Below are 21,350 nucleotides of genomic sequence, written 5' to 3'. Positions count from 1 at the left end.
GCCAGAAGGAGGTTGTGCAAGTGTTGCACATGCCTGGTGCCTGCCGCGTGCGGAGAGCGGAGTCCCCCAAAATTGGCCCGGTAAGTTGAAAAGGGCTGGGGGGGGTCTCGGTGCACTCTTGTGCGTGTGCTTGTGTGTGTATGCATGTGTGCGACGGGGGGGGGGGGCTGGGTGCACTCATGTGTGTGTGTGCGCGCACGTGTGTGTATGTGTGCGGGGTAGGTGTCTCTGTATGTATGTATGTATGTATGTATGTGCGTGCATGGGCGCTCGTGTGTGTGTCTGTGTGTATGCGCATGCGTGTGTGGTGTTTCGAGCTTCCCAGGAGACAGCGACTGGCCACATCGCGCGTTCGCATGCGTGTGGCAGTTTCAAATTGCCTCCAAGGCGATGCGCGCGGCCAGGATTGTCTCCTGGAAAGCAGGCACGGCAACAATAGGTTCTCGGCGAGAACGCGCTTCCGCGTGCTTAGCCGAGACCTAAAAAGGACTCACAAACTTCCTTCCAATTATCGCTTGATTACGTTTACTGTAAGTGGAAGGGAAATGTTCTGCAAATATTCTACTGCAGGAACTAGAAAGTGTTGTGAAGGATAAAAACTATTGGCAAATTTTCAGACTGCTTTCCATGATGCAAGAGGAAAGACTGTGTGGATCATAGTTTATCGTGGTTAAAGATGTCAAATTGGGGGAGTTCCTCAACACTTCTATGAGCTATTAAAGAACTGTACTCGGATGCATAGGTTAAGGTGAAGGTAAGCGCCTTAATGAGAGCTTCAGACAAAATGTATACTAAGAGGGACCAGAAGCAGGACTGGTTCTTGTGCCCCTGATTTTTAATCTACATATTGATGTCCTTGGCGCTGTCACTTACGATTCTACTACCTTACCACCAAAACCGAGTGGCCACACTGCTAATTCTGCAATATACATATGCTGCTGTCCAACTAGACAGGATGGTGATGGGGCTGCTGTATGCACTAAATGCTTTGGGGTCCTGTTATTGCTCATATAAGTGAACTATAAACCCTGAACAAACACAGACAGTTCTTTTTGGCTGACAGCTGGGCAAAATGAGCCAATGGCTTTGGATAAAACAAAGGAATAATGTGCATCTACATACAAATAAGTGGAAACACTGTTTAAAGAGCGTGACTGTCAGCGACATCTCTCTTCTTTGAAAGCAAAGACTTCTGCAATAAACTTTGCTTTCTTGCAACCAAGCGAACAACACTCTAGTCTATTATGAAACCCAATAATATGAGTCATAAATGCAACATTAATGCCAACACAACATATGGCTTTGTTGCTCTTCTTGATAGAATGGTTTGTTTGTCCAATATAGCACATTGTCACACTAATCGATTGTTGTTTTACCTTTCCAACACAAGATCATACTCACTTTGAATTTGCTTTGCTGAAGCAAAGTTGTGCATTTCAGGCCAAGTATGTGAACTATGTAACAAGAGTTAGATCTGCCCCAAACTCTACTTAAAACCATTTGATATGGGGAAACATAACAAACCATCCCTCATTAAAAGCAATCCTTGGTCAAATTTCTTCAGGAAAACATGATCGTCTTAAAATTTGAGGAAGTCAACCTATAAATAACATATTTAAAAAATCTAGTGAGATCACAAGCAAAGCTAATATCGTAGATAAAAGATCTTGAGAAGTTTAAAGGACATCTGCCTGCATGAATGAGCCTTTTTACACAAAAAGGGTAAGTCGGGTATCCTCCAATAGCCCAATTTCATTTGCACAAAAGCATCAATTAGCTTGCCTTCACTTTCAGCTGTTCCCATTGAAAGAAAGGGTGGAAACATACAAATAAATGTTTTAGCTATCGCATAGGCAATTATAAAGTTTGTTTTTTGAGGAATTTTTAACAACAAGGATGTTTTAGAACCGATTTTTGTTTATTTAATGCTTACAAATATAGTGGTGCCATTATTATGGTTTACAAGGCGACATCCCAAAACTTACTGCCCGTTTCCTGAAGTTTATAAACTGTATAGAGCGCTTTCTGCAATGTCATTAGTGGTTATTTTTGTTTTTAATTCAAACAAATGTGTGAGGAATAAGCAACCCACGGGTGACATTGGTTAGCTAGCTTACTGCATTTTGAGGGACGTACCCAAGGTAATAAGTTTAATGCTCTTGTTATTTTATGTATTTTTTGCAAAGGTTTTAAGTAACTGTGCAAATAAAAGATTTCTAAACCTTATTGATGCATTTGGCATTTCTAACACCTGTTCCTTATCCCTGTAGTAACCCTATGGCCATTTCTTTGGGTCCAATAGGAGACCAGCAAGCTTTCCTTTTGAGTCCCACCTTCATGGCGAACCTACTGGGTATGGACCTCCTGTGTAAATTCAACCGTACTCAGTACTGTGTGAGTGATGGCCTTTATTTTAAATGTTCAAAATAAAAATGTTGTCTTAGCCATTTTATCTGGAAATGAAGGCTTTTCCAGTGTAACTAATGTTTTCCTGGTGGTATCAGGTAACAGGGGGAACACCCTTCGGAGAAGCCCAATAACATGGAAACAGGAGCTTACTACTTGAGTAGCGTGATGTTTAAGAGTGAGCTCCTGATCCAGTTTAACTCCTAGATCTTTCACTACCACTTTGGGCTCAGGGACTGGGCCTAGATCTCGAGGCCACCAGTCAGGAGTCCACAGACGTTTGGCTTCCCCAAAGAGCATCACCTCCGTCTTAGAGACGTTACACTGAAGGAAGTTTGCTGCCATCCAATGTGCCACTTCTTTCATCCCCTGGGCAAAGGAGTTACGCACTTCAGGAGTCATGATTTTAAACGGAAAGAGGAGTTGTGTATCGTCTGCATACGATACGGGGATAAACCCGTGGGATCTCATGATGTTAGCTAGGGGTGCCACATAGATGTTAAATAACGTTGGGCTCAAGCAAGAGCCCTGTGACACCCCCTTTGAGATCTCCACCTCCTCTAACTGGTAGGGACCAAGTATGACTCTCTGAGTGCGTTTGGTGAAAAAACTCCTTAACCAGGCCAGCGCCTTGCCTCCCAGGCCGATGTCAACTAGTCTGGTGGTCATGATATCATGTGGCACAGTGTCAAACGCCGATGACAAATCTAACAACACCAGGATAACGGGGTACCCCTTATCCTGAAGCATATGAAGATTGTCAGCGACGGACAGCAAGGCGGTCTCAGTGCTGTGCCTGGGCCTAAAACCCGATTGGGAGGGGTCTAGTCCCCCTGCACTCTCGATGTATTTGGATAAGTGCCGGTTAACAAACTTCTCGGTGAGCTTCCCTAAAAAAGGGAGGAGATGGGTCTCAAGTTTGTGAGGTCAGTCCAAGGAATGGAGTTGTTCTTCCGTAGAGGCCTCACCAAAGCACGCTTCCAGTCTAGGGGGACTTCCCCTGACCTCAAGGATAGATTGACTACCCGCCGAATTCCGGCACCCAGATCATCCCTCAGAAGTGACATGATCCGAGCTGGAATAATATCCGAAGGGCATCCACTCTTAGTTTGATTGATTAGAGTGCTTATGTCCTCCATTGATATAGGGGGGGAATTCAACAAGCTTGCTTGCATTGTTTTCTGCTGTGCTAAGGTGTGGCGGAACCATACTGTCAACAGTTCTCAAGTTATTGGAGGTAGATTTTGAGGCTAAGATCTTAGCGTAAATGCCTTCTATTTTTCTAACAAAGAACTGTGAGATGTTGTTACAGAGTTCCTGGGACTCAATCCCCTCTGTTTCACAGGCTGCAGGCTTGATAAAGGTCTGTAAGATTTGATAGAGGACTTTAGCATTTTTACCAGCTGCTGATAATTGGGCTGCTATGTGATGTTTCCGGGCAGACCGAATAGCTTTATGGTAACTTTTTAGGGAAGTCCTATGAATTTCTTTATCCTCTGCCTTACGTGTGACTCTCCATCGTTTTTTATACATTGTATTGCCAAGCCAGGGAGGGGTTTGCCCTCCGAGGGTTGGTAAAAGACCACAGTGAAAGACAGAAACGGATTGCTTGTGCCTCTGCTACTAATGCTGTGGTAGCAAGGCTGCTTCAATGCTTGTGCACTGCTGGGTCAGCCACCACCTTCTTGGAGTTCCTGAAAACATTGTTTTTCGGTCATCCTTCACTCTTGCTGTACCCCATGGGGTGGTGTGGTGAGCAAAATAACAATGGATTAACCTCAGTGCTGCAGCTCAGCTCGTCATGAGCACACGAGCAGTGTACTGCACGACGAGCTGAGCTAGCCATGAGCATTGAAGGGGTTAAACCCAGATCTGTGACTGGGGGTGAATGTTTTGCTATAGTGCAACATTCCGTCCATCAATTGTTGTTTTTGCCTTTGTCACCCGAGTGGGATGGGTATGCTCAGACGGGAGTCATGTCCTCTCAATGCCTCTGGAATCAAGCTATCCTGGCTGATGACGGCTGATAGCCAGAAATCGTTCCTAGGATGCTTGATTCCGGTCCAGGGAAGACATGGTCTGGAAGTTCGAGCTGGACTGTTCCCATGAGGCACAGGGTCAAGACTGATTTCCAGATGGCCATGTCTGAACTGGGCTCATGTGGTGAGCAAAATAACGATGGATTAAATCCAGATCTGTGACTGGGGGTGAATGTTTTGCCATTGTGCAACATTCCGTCCATCAATTGTTGTTTTTGCGTACCTCATGCTATGGTAGCACAGTTGTTGATAATGAAATCTCAGCATCTATCAATGTCAAGACTATCCAAGTATAAAATACTGTTATTCTAGGTTTCCCAGATTACTGTACTACAATGTCCTGAGCAGAATCCAGCGTCATTGTTTCCTACTTACCCTGATGGAAACTCCATGGTTGTGTCCTCACAACTGCCAAACTCACTCAATGAGGTCTGTGTTCATTTTAATACACACCTGCCTTTTTGTTATTTTCTGCATTATGTTGATGGCTACGGTCTCAGGAATGATAAAGTAACTCTGGATTCTAGTTATTTCTCTTTGCACACTACATGAAATTGTTGATGGTTGATGTTTACCACAAGCATACTCTGCCCATGTAGCTGAATCAATTGCTCTTTGATGTGCTTGCTTTCTTTTCTTCAAAAAATAACCCATTATACCAATTCAAAGTACACATTTAAGAGGTCTATGACTTTGGGCTCAGAGATACAGCAAACGTTTCTCATTTCTGCAGAGACCCCGATCAATAAAGAATTTTACATCGAATAAATGGATGCTGGACAGCCTCCAACTGCCAAGGAAAGGAGCTGTTCGTAAGTGTGCTGGCCACCAATCTGCTCAAGTTGAAGTGCCTAAAGGTTACACTTTTGCTGAAAGTGCTGCTACAAATGCTGCTTTGTCATCCGATTCCAATATGACCCTGTATGGGTCTCAAACTGTTTAACTTCTCACGTCCACTCTACAAGATCCCTCAGACTTACATGAGCAAGCTTTTGAAAGCGAAGAGCTAGTATGTATAAGGTACGAGCGTCAGAAACATTCAGATTGGTTGTGACATGACAAGAAGTAAAATGGTTGCGCCCAAAAAAGTTACCAAATTTGGCGCTGTTGTACATTGTCTTGCAAACATCAGTCAAGATGGAATGATCAGTGCTGTAGGCATACAATAGTTTGAACCTTATTTACGATCAATTGGCCAACATTATTGTTGTATGTGTCCCCATCTATCAAGTATTAAAACTACAGTAGCTGTCCATGCCTCAAGGACCATTGCCCTATCTATACTAATATTATAAAGAGAGAACACAAACCTTTTGACAAGGTAAACTCGGGAACCACAGCGTCAATCCACACACCCAATACATTGTTGTAATCCTCAGGGTGTGTAGATGGACATAGGCTATAGAAAATTTTTAAAAAACGTAAATTAAAAAAAAAAAAGTAGTGCCCTGAAAGTAGCGCCGGCCGCGACGCTGACGGCCACGACGTAGCGCTGGCCGCAACGTACGTGATGATGAGGAGGACCGGCGGTGAAGTAAGGAGCTCGGGGAGGAGCGGCGGCTCAGGTAAGGCTCTGGGACACGGGACGGGAGGGAGCCGGTGCGGGAGGTTGGCCCGGAACAACTGCGGTAAGGCTCAGGGTCTGGGGGCAGCATTTCAGGCTTGCGTGCACTCCCGCCCCGGCCCCCGCCCGCCACGACATTGTCCAGGACACAGACAATGTCGTGGCGGGCGGGGGCACGCAAGCCTGAAATGCTGCCCCCAGCCCCCTTCTGCCCCAGGCAACGCTGGGGCGGGCTGCTAGTATCCTACTAAATTTCTTTCAAATGCCCCCAATCCTGATGCTGTTCATAGATCTACGGCCTTGTATTGGTTTAAATGTTTCCTGGATGGGTGGAAGCCTATGCCTGTGCCATTGCTGATGCCAACACTGTGTCCCAGAAACTTATAGAAGACAGTTGTCTCAGATCTGAAATTCCACTCAAAATCAGAAGTGACAAAATAACAAATGTTTTGTGTACCATTGTTCAGGAACTATGCAAAGCTTTAGATATTTAAATGAGTAAAACTTTCATTATCATTTGATAGAAGCAAAGAAGAAGCATAACTTTTACAGGCCCAGGATTTATTTGAGGAGAATTCACTAGGTCCTGAGAAACTATGCCAGCAGTGTACTGAGCTGCTCACTGCTTTAGACTCAAAAAGGCTTTGCATGGGCACTGTAAAATATGCAAATGTGGACGTACTCCTGCAACCAACCAGGGGGCAGTTTCCCAAACTACTGAAGTAGATGTCAGTTCCCTCTCCATCGTTGAGATAAAAACACATTTCAAATGTATTTTTAAGAGAAATAGGAGTGTCAATACAGAATTCAAAAACATAATTTCATAAATTTGGACTTCTGTAATAAACAGGTAAGTGATGAATGGTGAGAGAAGTTCAGAAATTACAGTAACACATTCACATAGAATGTTACATTTTGGAACTATAAAGAAATAGTTTAACAGTCAAGGTCCAAATATGGCACACTTAGTAAAAGACAGAGGGCATGCATGCAAAATACAAACACATTCACAGAAAGTGCAGCAAAAGCACACAGGGCAAACTGGGACAGTAGGAGATAGTGGGCATACAGGTGGAAGTGGAAGTAACTGGGCTTTGGCAAAACAGTGAAGGGGGTGCAGTGAGACACCAAGACATGAGGCAAAGATGAACACGGAAATCAGACAGCAAAGGGGAACACATACCTTTATCAATGGATACAATTTGCAAAAAAAGGTGCAGGATGGAATGTGAACATAGATTAGCAGAGGGCAATGGGCCCATGGATGCACCAGGGAATCATGAAGGAGAATAATACATGAGGCAGAAGTCCATGGTGGCACCAAAGGTCAAAGCACTGAGTTCCATATAGGACGCAAAATGCACACGAGTAAGGCGGCAAACTGGCTAGGGGAGGTGTGTGGCCAGATGCGATGTTGGGGTGGGACTGGTTCAAGCATGCTGTCCAGGAGTGCCAGGCCTTCCCAAGGAAGCCCTCTAGCCAACCCAAGGCCCATTCAAAAGGGTGTCCATTTGTATTATTTTTAAAGTTTCACATGTGCCAGAACCACGTTGTTCCTGCTTTATCTTCATGCTTGCAGGATAACTCACAATGAATCTTTAAGCTTTGTGTTAGTGTGACATGGCGGTCAAGTGGGTATGCAGCCGAGTCTATAATCCTAAGGCCTGAGCTTCGAGGAGTCCCACCTGCAGGAGGTTCAGTTCTAAGAATAAACTAAGTCTCCTCTGTTTGCTCTGGAAACAGTGAATGGGAAGTAGTATGGGAAAATGCATGCAGAAGGACAGACAGAAAAGGCAGCGATGAAGCGGAAGGCGATGAGTGAAATATGCAGACGGGATTTCAGAATGATGTGGGGAGGTAAACTGTGTAAAAGTTTACCTAAGCAAGAGATTGCACGGGAAAGTGGTGTTAACGGGAGCATGGGAGTGAATGAGACACTCTAAAAGACCTCTTTCACCATTTCTTCTACAGACTTTAGCAATGTTTAATTCAGTCTCTTCTTTTCAGAATTGAAACATTTTCAATTGTAATTATTAGCAGAAATGCCATGGTTACATATTTATTTGATACTACTAGCGAGCATTGGCTAAACCAAAAAGGTTTGGATCGTTGTAAGTATATATTTGTTGTTTTAGGATATGCCTGGAAGCAGTGCTGGTAATGAGGAGGATCCAACCAGATTCCATATCTGGAAGCTATTATTGAGCAGTATCCAGGCTGGCCCCAGTGAAATATACAGAATTTGTCCTGGTGAAATATGCCATTACTGAGACACATTCAGCAACCCCAGCACATAGTCTTCTTTGTGTTCGGAACAGAAAACCGTAAGGGGATTGTCTTATTTTCATTTTAACATGGGCCCCATACAAAGTCCTCACCTAAAAGGCAAACAGCCCTCCTTTTGTTGGAGTCTCATTCCAGCAAGGAGCTACAAGGAGCTTAGCTCAAAGATACCAATACAACGGAGGGAAACAAAGGCACATAAACAACGAGAATCCACCTAGTAATGTATGGAAAGTGTTCCTCACAATGGCGTGGAGCACTTTGTGTTTCTTAAAATAACCCTCACACACCAAAAGGACCCTTGGCGTCATGCTTCATCATAGGGGTCTTCCCACCCCTCTACGGGATGCGGCGTGCTGTGACCTACGACTACGCGGGAGCACTAATAATAGACTATGTATGGTGCATGTGAGAGTTTAATATGTGAGTGAGTGGTGGGAGGAGTGAAAAATTAAAAAGTACCCGACTCGTAGGACTCTGAAAAAAATGTTATTTGGTCCCCGGGCTGGTGCTATTAAAAGAAGTGAAGTGCGAGGTGTTTAATGTAGTGATAATGTACATCACCTCAAAGTGTGCGTCGACATGTTTCGGAGGCTGAGCTCCTTCTTCAGGACAGGGTGCACAACTTCCCCACCTTACTCACATTTCACTACACAAAAGAATAATGTGTAATTACAAAAAAGTGGATATATATATACGAAACGCGTCATGCCACACTCTGCTGAATAAAATCCTTTCCTGAAGTCCCCGCTGTGTCTCTCCGGTTCTTCACGCAGGAATCGATTTCTTTCATTCAAATTGCGCGTCAGCCCCTGGGCGCGCTTGAGCAGACCCGTCTTTTGAAGTGGCCGGAGGCACAAGGGCAGCTACGGCATCTCTCTAATTCTCCAAGGTATTGGAAGCACTCCGGCTCGCCGCTCTCCTAATTAGCAAGGCTCCCGCTGCAGCCCAGCAGTCCGTGACCTCATGGAGAAGTCAGGATCACGGCATTCTTGGCTTCAGGAACAGCGTTGCAGGAGTTACCAGCGGTTAAGACGTTTGGGGAATCGGGAGAGGAGCAGACTTCAGCAACAACACAGTCTCTTCGTTTTACAAGCGTCCACAAACATCCAGCACTCCACTAGACAACAGTGGATTCAGGGGGACTATTCTTACCTGGCTTTCCATCACTGCTGAATGCTGGGAGTTGTAGTTTGCCGACGCAGCTACAACGCATCTCCTCCAATCAACCTGACCCACCTGGATGGCCACCAATGGCAAGACGCCGTTTTCCACTTAAAAACGAATGGACAGAATTTTAAAGTGTAACTGGCATTTGGGAAAGACATTGCTGTCGAAACGCGTCATGCCACACTCTGCTGAATATAATCCTTTCCTGAAGTCCCCGCTGTGTCTCTCCGGTTCTTCACGCAGGAATCGATTTCTTTCATTCAAATTGCGCGTCAGCCCCTGGGCGCGCTTGAGCAGACCCGTCTTTTGAAGTGGCCGGAGGCACAAGGGCAGCTACGGCATCTCTCTAATTCTCCAAGGTATTGGAAGCACTCCGGCTCGCCGCTCTCCTAATTAGCAAGGCTCCCGCTGCAGCCCAGCAGTCCGTGACCTCATGGAGAAGTCAGGATCACGGCATTCTTGGCTTCAGGAACAGCGTTGCAGGAGTTACCAGCGGTTAAGACGTTTGGGGAATCGGGAGAGGAGCAGACTTCAGCAACAACACAGTCTCTTCGTTTTACAAGCGTCCACATTCATCCAGCACTCCACGAGACAACAGTGGATTCAGGGGGACTATTCTTACCTGGCTTTCCATCACTGCTGAATGCTGGGAGTTGTAGTTTGCCGACGCAGCTACAACGCATCTCCTCCAATCAACCTGACCCACCTGGATGGCCACCAATGGCAAGACGCCGTTTTCCACTTAAAAACGAATGGACAGAATTTTAAAGTGTAACTGGCATTTGAGAAAGACATTGCTGTCGAAACGCGTCATGCCACACTCTGCTGAATAAAATCCTTTCCTGAAGTCCCCGCTGTGTCTCTCCGGTTCTTCACGCAGGAATCGATTTATATATATATATATATATATATATATATATATATATATATATATATATGTATAAATTATAGGTTACAATGTACCTACAGCGTTAATGCTCAAGAAAATGCGAATAGCTGTATTTGTCTTTGCAATGTTGTAAGCATCATGAGCCTCAAGAATGTCTGGGGTGATAATTGCCAATCTGCAATGAACTCAATGGGAATTCTGATCCATGTTACCCCATACTCGGTCATGGAGCCGCGTATGGGTAACATGGATCAGAACTCCCATTGAGTTCATTGCAGATTGGTAATTATCACCCCAGACGTTCTTGAACAACAGATGTACTTATACGAGTAATATAACTAATAAATATTTAAATAGCACTTATTAATTTGTTTTATTTAATTTCTTTTATAACGCTACTCATCCCAATGTAGGGTGTCAAGACACTTTACGTCACACTCATATGGAGGCAATGAATCATACAAGTGCTTAAATCAATGTACACGAAATGTTACATAAGGCAATAAGTTGTCATGGCTATGAGTCGTATATTCGAACTGGTAGGCCAGTATAGGTTAAGAGTGCTTGGTGTGGAGAAACATAAACTAAGGATTTTAAATGTAATGCAGTGGTTGGGGTTGTCTATACTAATAAAACTGTATAACTACTGAAAGGAACCCTTTTAGCAACCTTAGACTCTTGAAAGATTGTAAAAAAACAATACAGTTTTCACCCAATGCCTTACAATTTGAATGTAGCTCCTTCATGCCAGTTTATAGCTTACTGTGCTATATTAGTACGATTGTTACTTATGAAATGTACGCAAAAAGAGCACCTGTTACAAAAGCAGTAACTAAATGAGCTATCTACATAAAATACAAATCTGTAATCAGTATATTAAGTTGTGCTGCATCGTAGGCACATTAACCATCTATGTTACAACTGTGACTAGACAAAACTCACATCTCTAGCAAGCGCATTAAGCACTAGAGTTATCTTTTTATTTTTATAATTTCAAAATTGCTGGGTACGCAAAGCTCTCTGCAGCAGATGCTTTAAGCCAGTAAGACGTTTTAAAATGCAGCCTGTTTATGACCAACTAAGGTTAATTAAGAAAACGCCACGGAAAACATAGAAGTTGGGCGCCAAGATCAAACTTAAAAGCGGTTGATCCGTGCAAACGAGGGTCACAGAAGAAATAGGGCTGTGCCTCCAACAGTGGAAAGAGGAGCAATATTTACGGCTCGATTCCACAGCGCAAGACTCCCGCCCACAGCCTTTGATACAGGTTACCCTTTGGTTCATTTGTAATATAATGTGAGGGTTTTAATCGTTCCGCGCATGGTGAGGCTATTTTATTCAACCAGACGCAACATCCTCGAACCATATCAAGGTTAGAGGCCATGATTCTGTGTATCGTGCCACATACCAGCAAATAGAGGAACGCCTTTTGGGAACCGTTTCATTACTGTGCACACTAGAGGAAATTTTATGACCCCCTGGTTACGACAGACATTGTGTTTAGTCTTGAGAAAGGTGGCCAAAACCTGGAAAATCCATCAAAACGCGTCGACGCTTTGTTGTCCTGTATAATTCAAGACTAGGTCATCATTGTAGATATATTGATTATTTGAATACACAACATCGATGCTAGAAACCAGGAGTTTGAATATACGAGTAGTATTATACAACTTCTATGTCCTACTGTTTGTCTTTTTGCACCAATTATGCGGGTCATAATTGAATGTTATGAGTATTATGATTTGTGTTGACAATTTTAATTTAGCTTCCAGTATTGTTTTGTTTAGTATCTATTGTATGTATACATAATAAATTGTGATCCTTTTTCTTAATTAGCTTGTGAATTTGTTTGTAATTTTTTTATTAAGGTATTGATTGTTCTTGCTAATTCCTTATAGTTCTGTTCAAGGGAACTCCACTTTTTCCCGGTTGTTTAACCCTACTTCCCTTGATTCATTTAAGGGGTACCTCTCTATTTTTAACTATGACCAACTAAGTCAGAACAGAAACACTGTTACATGTGTCCTTACTGACATGAAGGGCCACTCCCAACTCCACCTCTTCTCTGCTGCCACACCTTGAACCCAAATTTATAAGATCCCAGGGTATTCTTTCTCCATTTCCAGCATTATCTAGATGCAATAGTGGCGTGCACATCCCTAAGCTGGATTTCACCACAACATATTGTAATTATCCTGGACTAAATGTCATCCACAATCTTGGGACTTCTACTACTCCTGGGTGCATTCTACAAAGAGGTCTACTGCTGGTACAAAAGGGCCTCCAGTGGTCGGGCTCCTATCACAACTTGGTAGACTCCATAAAGTAATTACTGGTTTTCTAACAGCGCCTTCGGGGTTGAGCTAATTTTGTGTCAGGACCGATTTCAACTATTTCCCATTCAGGGGGGCAACTTACTTTTTCCTGCTAGGCAAATCTTGAAACTGGTTCCCATGAAGAATAAGGAATGTTAAAGCCACTGGCATGCAGATCACCAACAAATACTAGGGCTCTCCTAAAAACAGCAGAGATGACCATGAATGACACACTGATGTTTGGATACCTCCTTATGTTTCAAGCGTGTGTACATGCTGCTTTGACGCATTTAAAGCACACTCTCAGGGCACTAAAAAACAAAATGAAAACTCTACACTTTAGATAACACTGAACTAAAACCCATCCAATCCAGTAAGATTGGGTCCTACCCAACAGCCTACATAGAAAAGGTTTCAAACACGGAAAAAAAAGGTGCACAAAACACTACAGAAATGCTAAAACACTAATTGATATTTAATACTAATGGTTTATTAGAGGTGGTGTCCCTGAAAAGCCGATAGGGCAGGGTCAGAGTCAATTAAATGTCAGGGAATGCTGTAATTATATGATCACTCTGCATGTCGCTCGATAATTCCGTACTTATTCCCAATCCTATAGTTACCAACATGGTAAAACAAGCATTTGCAATGCAATAGGTCTCGCATTAGGAAAGTTTGAGCTATTGGTATTGTAATGACACATTTTTTATTTATGTTTGTTTTTGAAAATAGCGAAATTAGTAGCTTAGTCATTTACAATGCCAATAGTTATAACTTTCGCAAATGTGACACGTATAGCATTTGTAATGCAACATGTGTTATATTTACTTGACGTACATGTATTGATATTACAAATAACAATGGCTTTTAATTTTTTTTCAATAATTAATACTGAGAGGGGGGTGAGGGGGTATGAGGGTGTGTGAGGGTGAGGGGGTGTGTGAGGATGAGAGGGTGTGAGGGGGTGTGAGGGTGAGTGAGGGTGAGTGAGGGTGAGAGGGTGAGTGAGGGTGAGAGGGTGAGTGAGGGTGAGAGGGTGAGTGAGTGTGTGTAAGGGTGAGGGTGTTTGAGGGTATGGGTGAGGGGGTGAGGGTGTGTGTGAGGGTGTAAGGGTGAGGGGGTGTGGGAGGAGGTGTGGGAGGAGGTGTGGGTGTGTGAGGGTGAGGGGTGAGGGGGGTGTGAGGGTGAGGGGGGTGTGAGAATGAGTGGAGAGTGGAGGGTGTAAGGGTGAGGGAGTGTGTGGGTGTGTGGGGGTGAGGGGGTGTGAGGGGGTGTGAGGGTAAGGGTGTGTGAGGGGGTGTGAGGTTGAATGAGGATGAGGGTGTGTGAGGGTGAAGAGGTGTGAGGGTCCGAAGTAGTGTGAGAGGGTGTGTGAGGGTGAGGGTGTGTGGATGTGTGAGGGTGAGGGGGTGTGAGAGTGAGGGGATATGAGGGGAGGAGGTGTGTGAGGGTGAGGGGGTTTGATGGTGAGTGAGGGTTGTGGGGGGTGGGTGAGTGAGGGTGTTAGAGGGTGGGTGATGGTGAGAGAGTGTGAGAGGATGTGTGAGGGTGAAAGGGTGTGTGGGGGAAACCTGCATGTGGTCACACTCTGGAAGGAAAAACAATATTCCAAGAGGAAATGAAGCCACTGGGATCGATATGGAATCTGTGGCTAAAACGAAGTTAAAAGGCCTCGGGCAGTGAGTCTGGCTCCTAACACTGAGGAAAATCGAGGAACACCTGGGGTCTTGCTTTTTAGGAAAGCTACCCTGCTGGAAGAGAGGGGGTTTTGTTTGTAGGGATAATTGATGCAGTGTGTGTTCACTACGTTAAGGAACATATTGCTGATTTCTAACATGTTGCAGTTGAAATTGATATTGTGTCGTGCTGAGGAATGAAAAAAAGATAAGAAATGTGAACCAAACAGCAATCGGAAACTCCAGATGCAAAGGTAGCTCTGCTGGTTAAGGTTAAACATAGTGCCAGAAGTAAGTGCAGTACAGAGTTATTTCAAAACATTGGTGGCTTTTCTGACCAAAAGGTCTATTTTTTCGAATTATTTCAGTTTCGAAACATGTGACTGTAGCATTTTATTAGCAGGAGTAAGCTGACACATCAGTGACGGCGGAAGGCATTTCCTTCTCGGAATTAATGTCCCAATGCTTTACCCAAAGACATCAGGTTGTCGGGATTAATGTCTTCAGTGTTTCCACATCAAAAGCACTTTTAAAGCCGTGCACCTCAACGCTGCGCACTTCGAATGGCTGGCTGCTGGGAAGGTTTAAGAGTTGGGCTTCTGCTGAGAGTTCGCCCAAACTTCGCTCAGTTGATTGCAGACCTCGGTGCCTCGGGGGCTCGGCGTTCCGTACCTCACGAATGTTTCTGACTGGCTGACTTTCTCGCTTCGCCACCTGGATTTCTGAAGGCCTCTCGGTCTCTGCTGGGGATGTGCCCCAGCTAGGACCCGGCTGCTCTCCCCTATCACCCCTGTGACCGATGAGCCGTAGCTGTGACTGGCAGGTCGGAACGAGGAAAGACATTAAGCTGGAGTAGGCTCTGGAACTGCTGTGAAACAAAACGCGGCGTGAAAAAGGAGCAGGAAAGAGCCAGGGCGGGCGGACGGGATGGGAATCCGAGATAAAAAAACAAGCGCCTCAAAAAAACAAGCGCCTCATTTCGCCTTTTCATTTTAAATAACGTCCACGCCCATTTATTTCTTTGACGACCTGCCTCTATAGACAGTGGCGCTGCTGCCATTATGTTAAAGCACCGAACGGGGTGCTTGTAAAACCAGCAACACAGAACAGAAACAGAAAGCAGCCCGGGCTGAGTGAGAGGGCGGGGGCTGCCCGCGCATGCGCGCTCCGAGCCTCGGTGCCAAGGCGGACTGCGGCATCTGAAGTCCCGGGTCCCAGGAGGGGGCCCGGGTGAAGACCAGCGCTGCGGAGGAGACACCGAACACGCCGAAAGAGCCCGGTGAGTGGTGGGGCGGTGGGGGGGGGGGGGGGGGGGGGGGATATAGTGTACGCGCGTGTGTCTGTGTGTGTGTGTGTTCGAGTGTGTCTGTGCGTGTGTCTGTCTGTATGCGCCTGGGTCTGTTTAAGGGGGGGTGCGTGTGTGTATGCAGTGTGTGTGTGTCTGTGTGTGTGTGTGTCTGTGTATGCGTGTGGCTGTGTATGTGCGCATGCGTAAGTGTGGCTGTGTGAGTGTTTGCGCACGGGAATATGAGGCACGAGAGGGGCACGGCGACGTGCGCGCCCACGAGGTAAAATCTCCGGCAGGAGAAGCGCGTGTCAGTCTGCTGTCCACATTCCCCCCAGAGTAATAACATAAGTTGTCGAGCCCTAGACAGCAAAAGCTTTGCTTTTGCTTTCGTCTAGGCTTGACCTAAAAAAGGATAAAAAAGTAAGATTCATTAGTGGAGCTTTGCAGGCGCTCTTTTTTCCCCCCACTGCTTGAAAATGATCTCTGTGGTCCATCATACAGTATTTCTCTAAAAGCCTCTATTCCCTTCCATTAGCATTACATTGCTTTGTTCATTTGAGCAGTATTCGTCAATTTAAACTAAATAACAGCTTACATAAGCAGCAGCTCACCTCCCACTGAATTGTCTTGCTCTCCTCTGCACCTCTTATGACTCATGTATCTACTTTATGCTTTGCACACGTGAAGGCTCCGTAGAGAGGATGCTGCTGATGCCTTTCCATCTCCTCTTTGTGCTCTTTGTGTGGTGAGAATGGATAGCACATGGTCTGGAACGTATAGCGCTGCTTGCTCTAAGCCTTGGCCCGATAGCACTGCTGACCTGAAAGTAGTCCTAGGGCAGGGCTTGTTCTAGCTGCAGCTAAACCGCGTAGCGGGGTGCAGAGGCTTTTGAGGAGGGGCTGTAGGGGTAAAGCTGTGAAGGGACTATCACGAATGCTGCATTCTTAATTCGTACTAGAGACGCCCGAGGACACTGCATATAGGCAAGGACGCACACTGTCAGAAGCTGTTACACCATTTAGCCCACCAAGTTACAACGACAAGTGCACACTGCCTGCATGTTATAAAGCTGTGAACGGAGCCATGAAGAGTATCTGAGGCGGGCCGAGCTGTGGTGGAGACTAGGATGTTTTCTCTGCAGGGTGCCTGCGGACAGCCACCCTGCTGTGCCGTTTCCACGCTTTCCATCTCAGGGGAAACGGCAGCCCGAGCCGGAGTCCCTGGCGGTGCACCGGTTCTCGCCTGCCCGCCTGCGACTTGCCATTATGTTAAAGCACCGAACGGGGTGCTTGTAAAACCAGCAACACAGAACAGAAACAGAAAGCAGCCCGGGCTGAGTGAGAGGGCGGGGGCTGCCCGCGCATGCGCGCTCCGAGCCCCGGCGCCAAAGCGGAGTGCGGCACATGAAGTCCAGGGTCCCAGGAGGGGGCCCGGGTGAAGACCAGCGCTGCGGAGGAGACACGGAACACGCCGAAAGAGCCCGGTGAGTGGTGGGGGGGTAGTGTACGCGCGTGTGTCTGTGCGTGTCTCTGTCTTTGTGCGCGTGGGTCTGTTTAAGGGGGGGTGCGTGTGTGTATGCAGTGTGTGGGTGTGTATGCAGTGTGTGTCTGTGTGTGTGTCTGTGTATGAGTGTGGCTGTGTATGTGTGCATGCGTGTGGCTGTGTGAGTGTTTGCGCACGGGAATATGAGGCACGAGAGGGGCACGGCGCCGTGCGCGCCCACGAGGTAAAATCTCCGTCAGGAGAAGCGCGTGTCAGTCTGCTGTCCACATTCCCCCCAGAGTGATAACATAAGTTGTCGAGCCCTATACAGCAAAAGCTTTGCTTTTGCTTTCGTCTAGGCTCGACCTAAAAATCACCCTATTTCTAAGTGCATTTTAAAATCATTCTCTTATGTGCCTTTTCGTCTTACCCTACCAACATGGTGGCCACTCACTACCCCAAGTGCTCCAATTGAACTGTGCCTTTTCTTTAAATAATTAATAGAGGGAAGGTTCAGTGCAATGTAAAATTCTATTTGAATGCTAATGTATTTTAAGCAATCTTACTGACCTATTATGCATTAAAATGCTAAATTCAATGGTTTTCTCCACAAGTCTCACTTTACCTATATAAACATTTCATCTTGATCACTATTACTTGCCCGCACTGTTTTAAAAAGCTCTATTCTTCATTCATGCTTCCAAAGGTACCCAAGGAGAACTCCAAACCCTATGGAAAAGCTTGCTTAAAAACTCAAGTTTTGATGAGTGCCACTGGAATTTCTATCAAAATTAAAGATTTGTATGAATGCTCAAAAACATTTTGGGAGAGAACAAAGAATTGGGTCCCACAAGTAGTCTTTCCCCAGAGCCTCACAAATCCTTCTGAATAGTCTGTTGTGAAAAAATGTGAATTTTGTGAGGAGGGAAGCTTATACTGTCACACCATCCATCAACAAATTCAACCAGGTATGCTACAACACTCTAGTAAAACTAAAAGAGAATGCAAGCTCCTGATGGAGCAAGGTTTCATAAGTACAGAAACGTGCTCGTATTCAATCCTCTCGAAATAACATGCAACTTATTAACACCTTCGAGTCTCATGACGAGCTCAGCTCGTCATGAGCCACGGTGCTCATGTGCTCATGACGAGCTAGAACGCTCGCATGCTGGGCAAAAATCCCCTGCTGTGCGAGCGTTCTAAAGAAACGGGTGTCGTCATGACGAGCTCAGCTTGTCATGAGTACACGACCACCGTGGCTCATGACGAGCTTAGCTCGTCATGAGCACGGGGGAGCTGTGCACGCCCCCCAGCACAGCAACGGAATTTGCCCAGCTGTGAAGGGGTTAACCAACATGTTTTGTGAATATTAAAAACCACACTAAATGACATTTCTAGTATCAAGGGGAAGCTTTCCTATGTGCTTTTACTAACAGTAACCAGAGTGTCCCAATATGGCCGCCGAAAACGCAGGAATCTTTCTGCGCATGTATCTGCTACATCTACGTAGTGTGACGTATCTTTGCTTTTGGTGGGAACTCCTTGCAGCTGCGCATTAGTGCCATGATGGCTGCTTCATGCTTCACATACTAATGCACATGCTCCTGCTCAAACTAAAACTTGTATGTTCTGCTTAACTATTAATGCTATAGTTAAAATAAAGTAATGGGATTAGAGTAGAAATAAGTGGTATACAATGCATTCATTTATTTTTGTATTCCAATGTGTCTTTCTTTGATTTCATTGATAGCTCTTCTTTGGGCCTGAAGGGTGTCGCAAACTCCATTTTAAAAGGGCTGCGTCTGCGCAGATGATCATAGAAAACCTTGAAGCCGCTGACATTGACAAGCAGCCAAAGTCCTGACTTATTCGCAATGTTCCTTGGAATCTGACCGCGTGACCCCAGCAGAGTAAGAAATTCAATGATTTTGAATACATTGTATATGAAATGAAACTAATATTGCTGGGTGGAATAAAATCATGGGAAAATAAATTATGGGCGGGAACATTGATCAACTGTATCGAAAGGAAATGATCTCGTACTGGTATGGTGCGATTACCTCTCCTCGTCTTTCTGACCAATCAAATGAAGGGATCACATAGAATTTGCAACATTAGGGGGGTGCTACACACTCTAAAATGGCATAACTAGGGTATGCTTAGTCAGTTAGATTGTCCGACTTGTCACAGACCTGTCACGGACCCAACGTATGCTGAAGGAGAATCGAGAGCAGAATGCTAGTCGAGCACTGACAGAAGAATCAGAGTTTACTGAGGGAGAAGAATCGATCTATCCAGTCTGGGTCTGAGAGTAGGCTGTAGAGGGGGGTGCGACGCTGGTGTTGCACTTAGCGGAGGTTGCCTGTCCTGTCCTGCACCTGTCCTGTCCTGATGGCACCTGATTAGTTGGGAGCGCTTTTCTTGTCAGCCCGTGGCCAGGGTTGGTTCTCGCACCATTCTAGGAAAATATAATCTGTGTGGTATGTCCTTGTACCGTTTTCTCCTTTTCACCCTTCCAATGTCTAAAGGCATTTTCTTAAAGTCCTGCAAGATTTAAGTTTTAATAATTGTTTTCTTACTTGCAAAGTCCCTAATTTCACTACTGTGGCACCTGACTCAAAAAGTAGTGCATAGATAAAGTGTTTAAAACTTTCCTGAGTCTGTGGTTATTTTCATTAAGATAAATGTTATTATCTACCTATTATTCTAACTCCCTTGATGCTTAGATTTTGGACTTAGAGCACAAGTGACAAGGATTGGTAAGTCATGGTGTAGAGGTATAAGTCCTAAAGGTAATAAAAATTCTGATAGCCAGGAAATGAAGCTGGATTACCGGTTTAATGTGTGAATGTTTATGGGCCTAGGTGAGTATGGTAAACTGAGCTGGTAATCCCGCCCCATCACTCTCGTCAAAAGGAAGCTTAAAGTCAAAAACAAAAGATTAACCTAGGGCATGACCACAGGTTGTACCCATTAGATCCACCATTACAAAAGATATGCTACTTTCACTTCATAGACATATCCATATTCAACAGCTATTGTCAGAATGTAAATACATCTCCAAGCATCCTGAATTTTGCCCGCTTCCTCCATGGACCTTCACACCTCACCCAGGCTTCTTCTTAACTCTCCCAGATCCACAATGCTAGAGCCTAGCGCATTTGGGAGTACCAAAATATGATTAATACAATGAGGCCATACAAAGTGACAGGGATACTTTCGGGAGACACTGGCAAAAGATGCTGTGGGCACAAATGCAGCTGATAGATGCGGTATGGAATTACATAACTGAAAATACACAGGGGGTATACCAGGATAGAAAATACAATGGGGCAGAAAAGTCAGCAAGCGCAGTCGAAGTAGTGGCTTTAGAGGCAAGGGTTGAAGCCAGAAGCGGCAGGAACAAGGAGTAAAGTCAGAATACAGTGGGATCAGGCTGCATAACGTTGGGGCGCTGGAGTAAAAAGGAAGCTTGAAAGGAAGATAGGTTCACACAAAACAGGGATGCTATGGGGAACGCACGAGATACATGAATAAGGGACATACACATCTTGAAAGGTTTGTAGTGGGAGCAGAGATTGCAATGACAACACACCAAGTTTGGGCCACTTGGCGAACATCTGGGAGGGGACCTGGGGCACAAGTTATTCCGCACCTCTCGTGTCCTGCGTAGAGTTCATCTTGTGAGGCTCTGTGCGGCTTCCGAAGCAGGTGATTTTAGAGGTGCTGAAACCCCCGCGCTCAAATGGATTAGGGCCAGAGCCGCTACTCTCCTGTTGATGATGTTCATCTGTGACACCGCCCCTTCCTCTCCACAGCCTATCCACAGCGTCAGCCTCCATCACAGGAAGCGTCCTGTCAAAGGTGCCTCCGTCACGTGACTGCGCGTCTGCCACTGACTACACGTGCGTACGTGTACGCTTCCTTCCTATTTTGTAACCGGCTCTCCGATTGGAGGTAGCCTAGAAACTAGCCTCCTCTCATTGGTGTACAATCTAACACGCAGAGGGCGGGGACAGGCTAAACCTAATAAACACAGCAGATGTGAGTGGAGTGCTTCAACCAAAATACTTTCGTGTTGTGCTTCGTACTTATAGACACACACCTACGTACGGATATGTAAAGTGACTCTTCAAAGTATTGCTCCTCTAAGGGCAAGTCTGCGCGAGTTTAGACCTGACCAAAGATTGTTCTCACGGAGGATATCAGACTAGGTGCGGACGTCCATTAGAATTTAT

At 45.4% G+C, this 21,350-nt stretch overlaps 1 protein-coding gene across 1 annotated transcript in view; it reads right to left on the bottom strand.

Moving 5' to 3' along the window:
• The window catches only part of FUNDC1 (FUN14 domain containing 1), a 177,146-nt gene extending 156,125 nt beyond the window's left edge, over positions 1 to 21,021 (bottom strand). Inside the window, exon 1 of the mRNA XM_086934105.1 lies at positions 20,768 to 21,021. Coding sequence (XP_086790231.1) covers positions 20,768 to 20,954 — 187 coding nt within the window. The 5' untranslated portion in view covers positions 20,955 to 21,021. The remainder of the gene's footprint in view (positions 1 to 20,767) is intronic.
• Positions 21,022 to 21,350: the final 329 nt, after the last annotated feature.

Source organism: Lissotriton vulgaris, chromosome 8 (assembly GCF_964263255.1).
Source record: "Lissotriton vulgaris chromosome 8, aLisVul1.2, whole genome shotgun sequence".
NCBI lineage: Eukaryota > Metazoa > Chordata > Amphibia > Caudata > Salamandridae > Lissotriton > Lissotriton vulgaris.
Note: the sequence above shows the minus strand (reverse complement) of the source record. Positions and strands in the feature narration are given on the sequence as shown.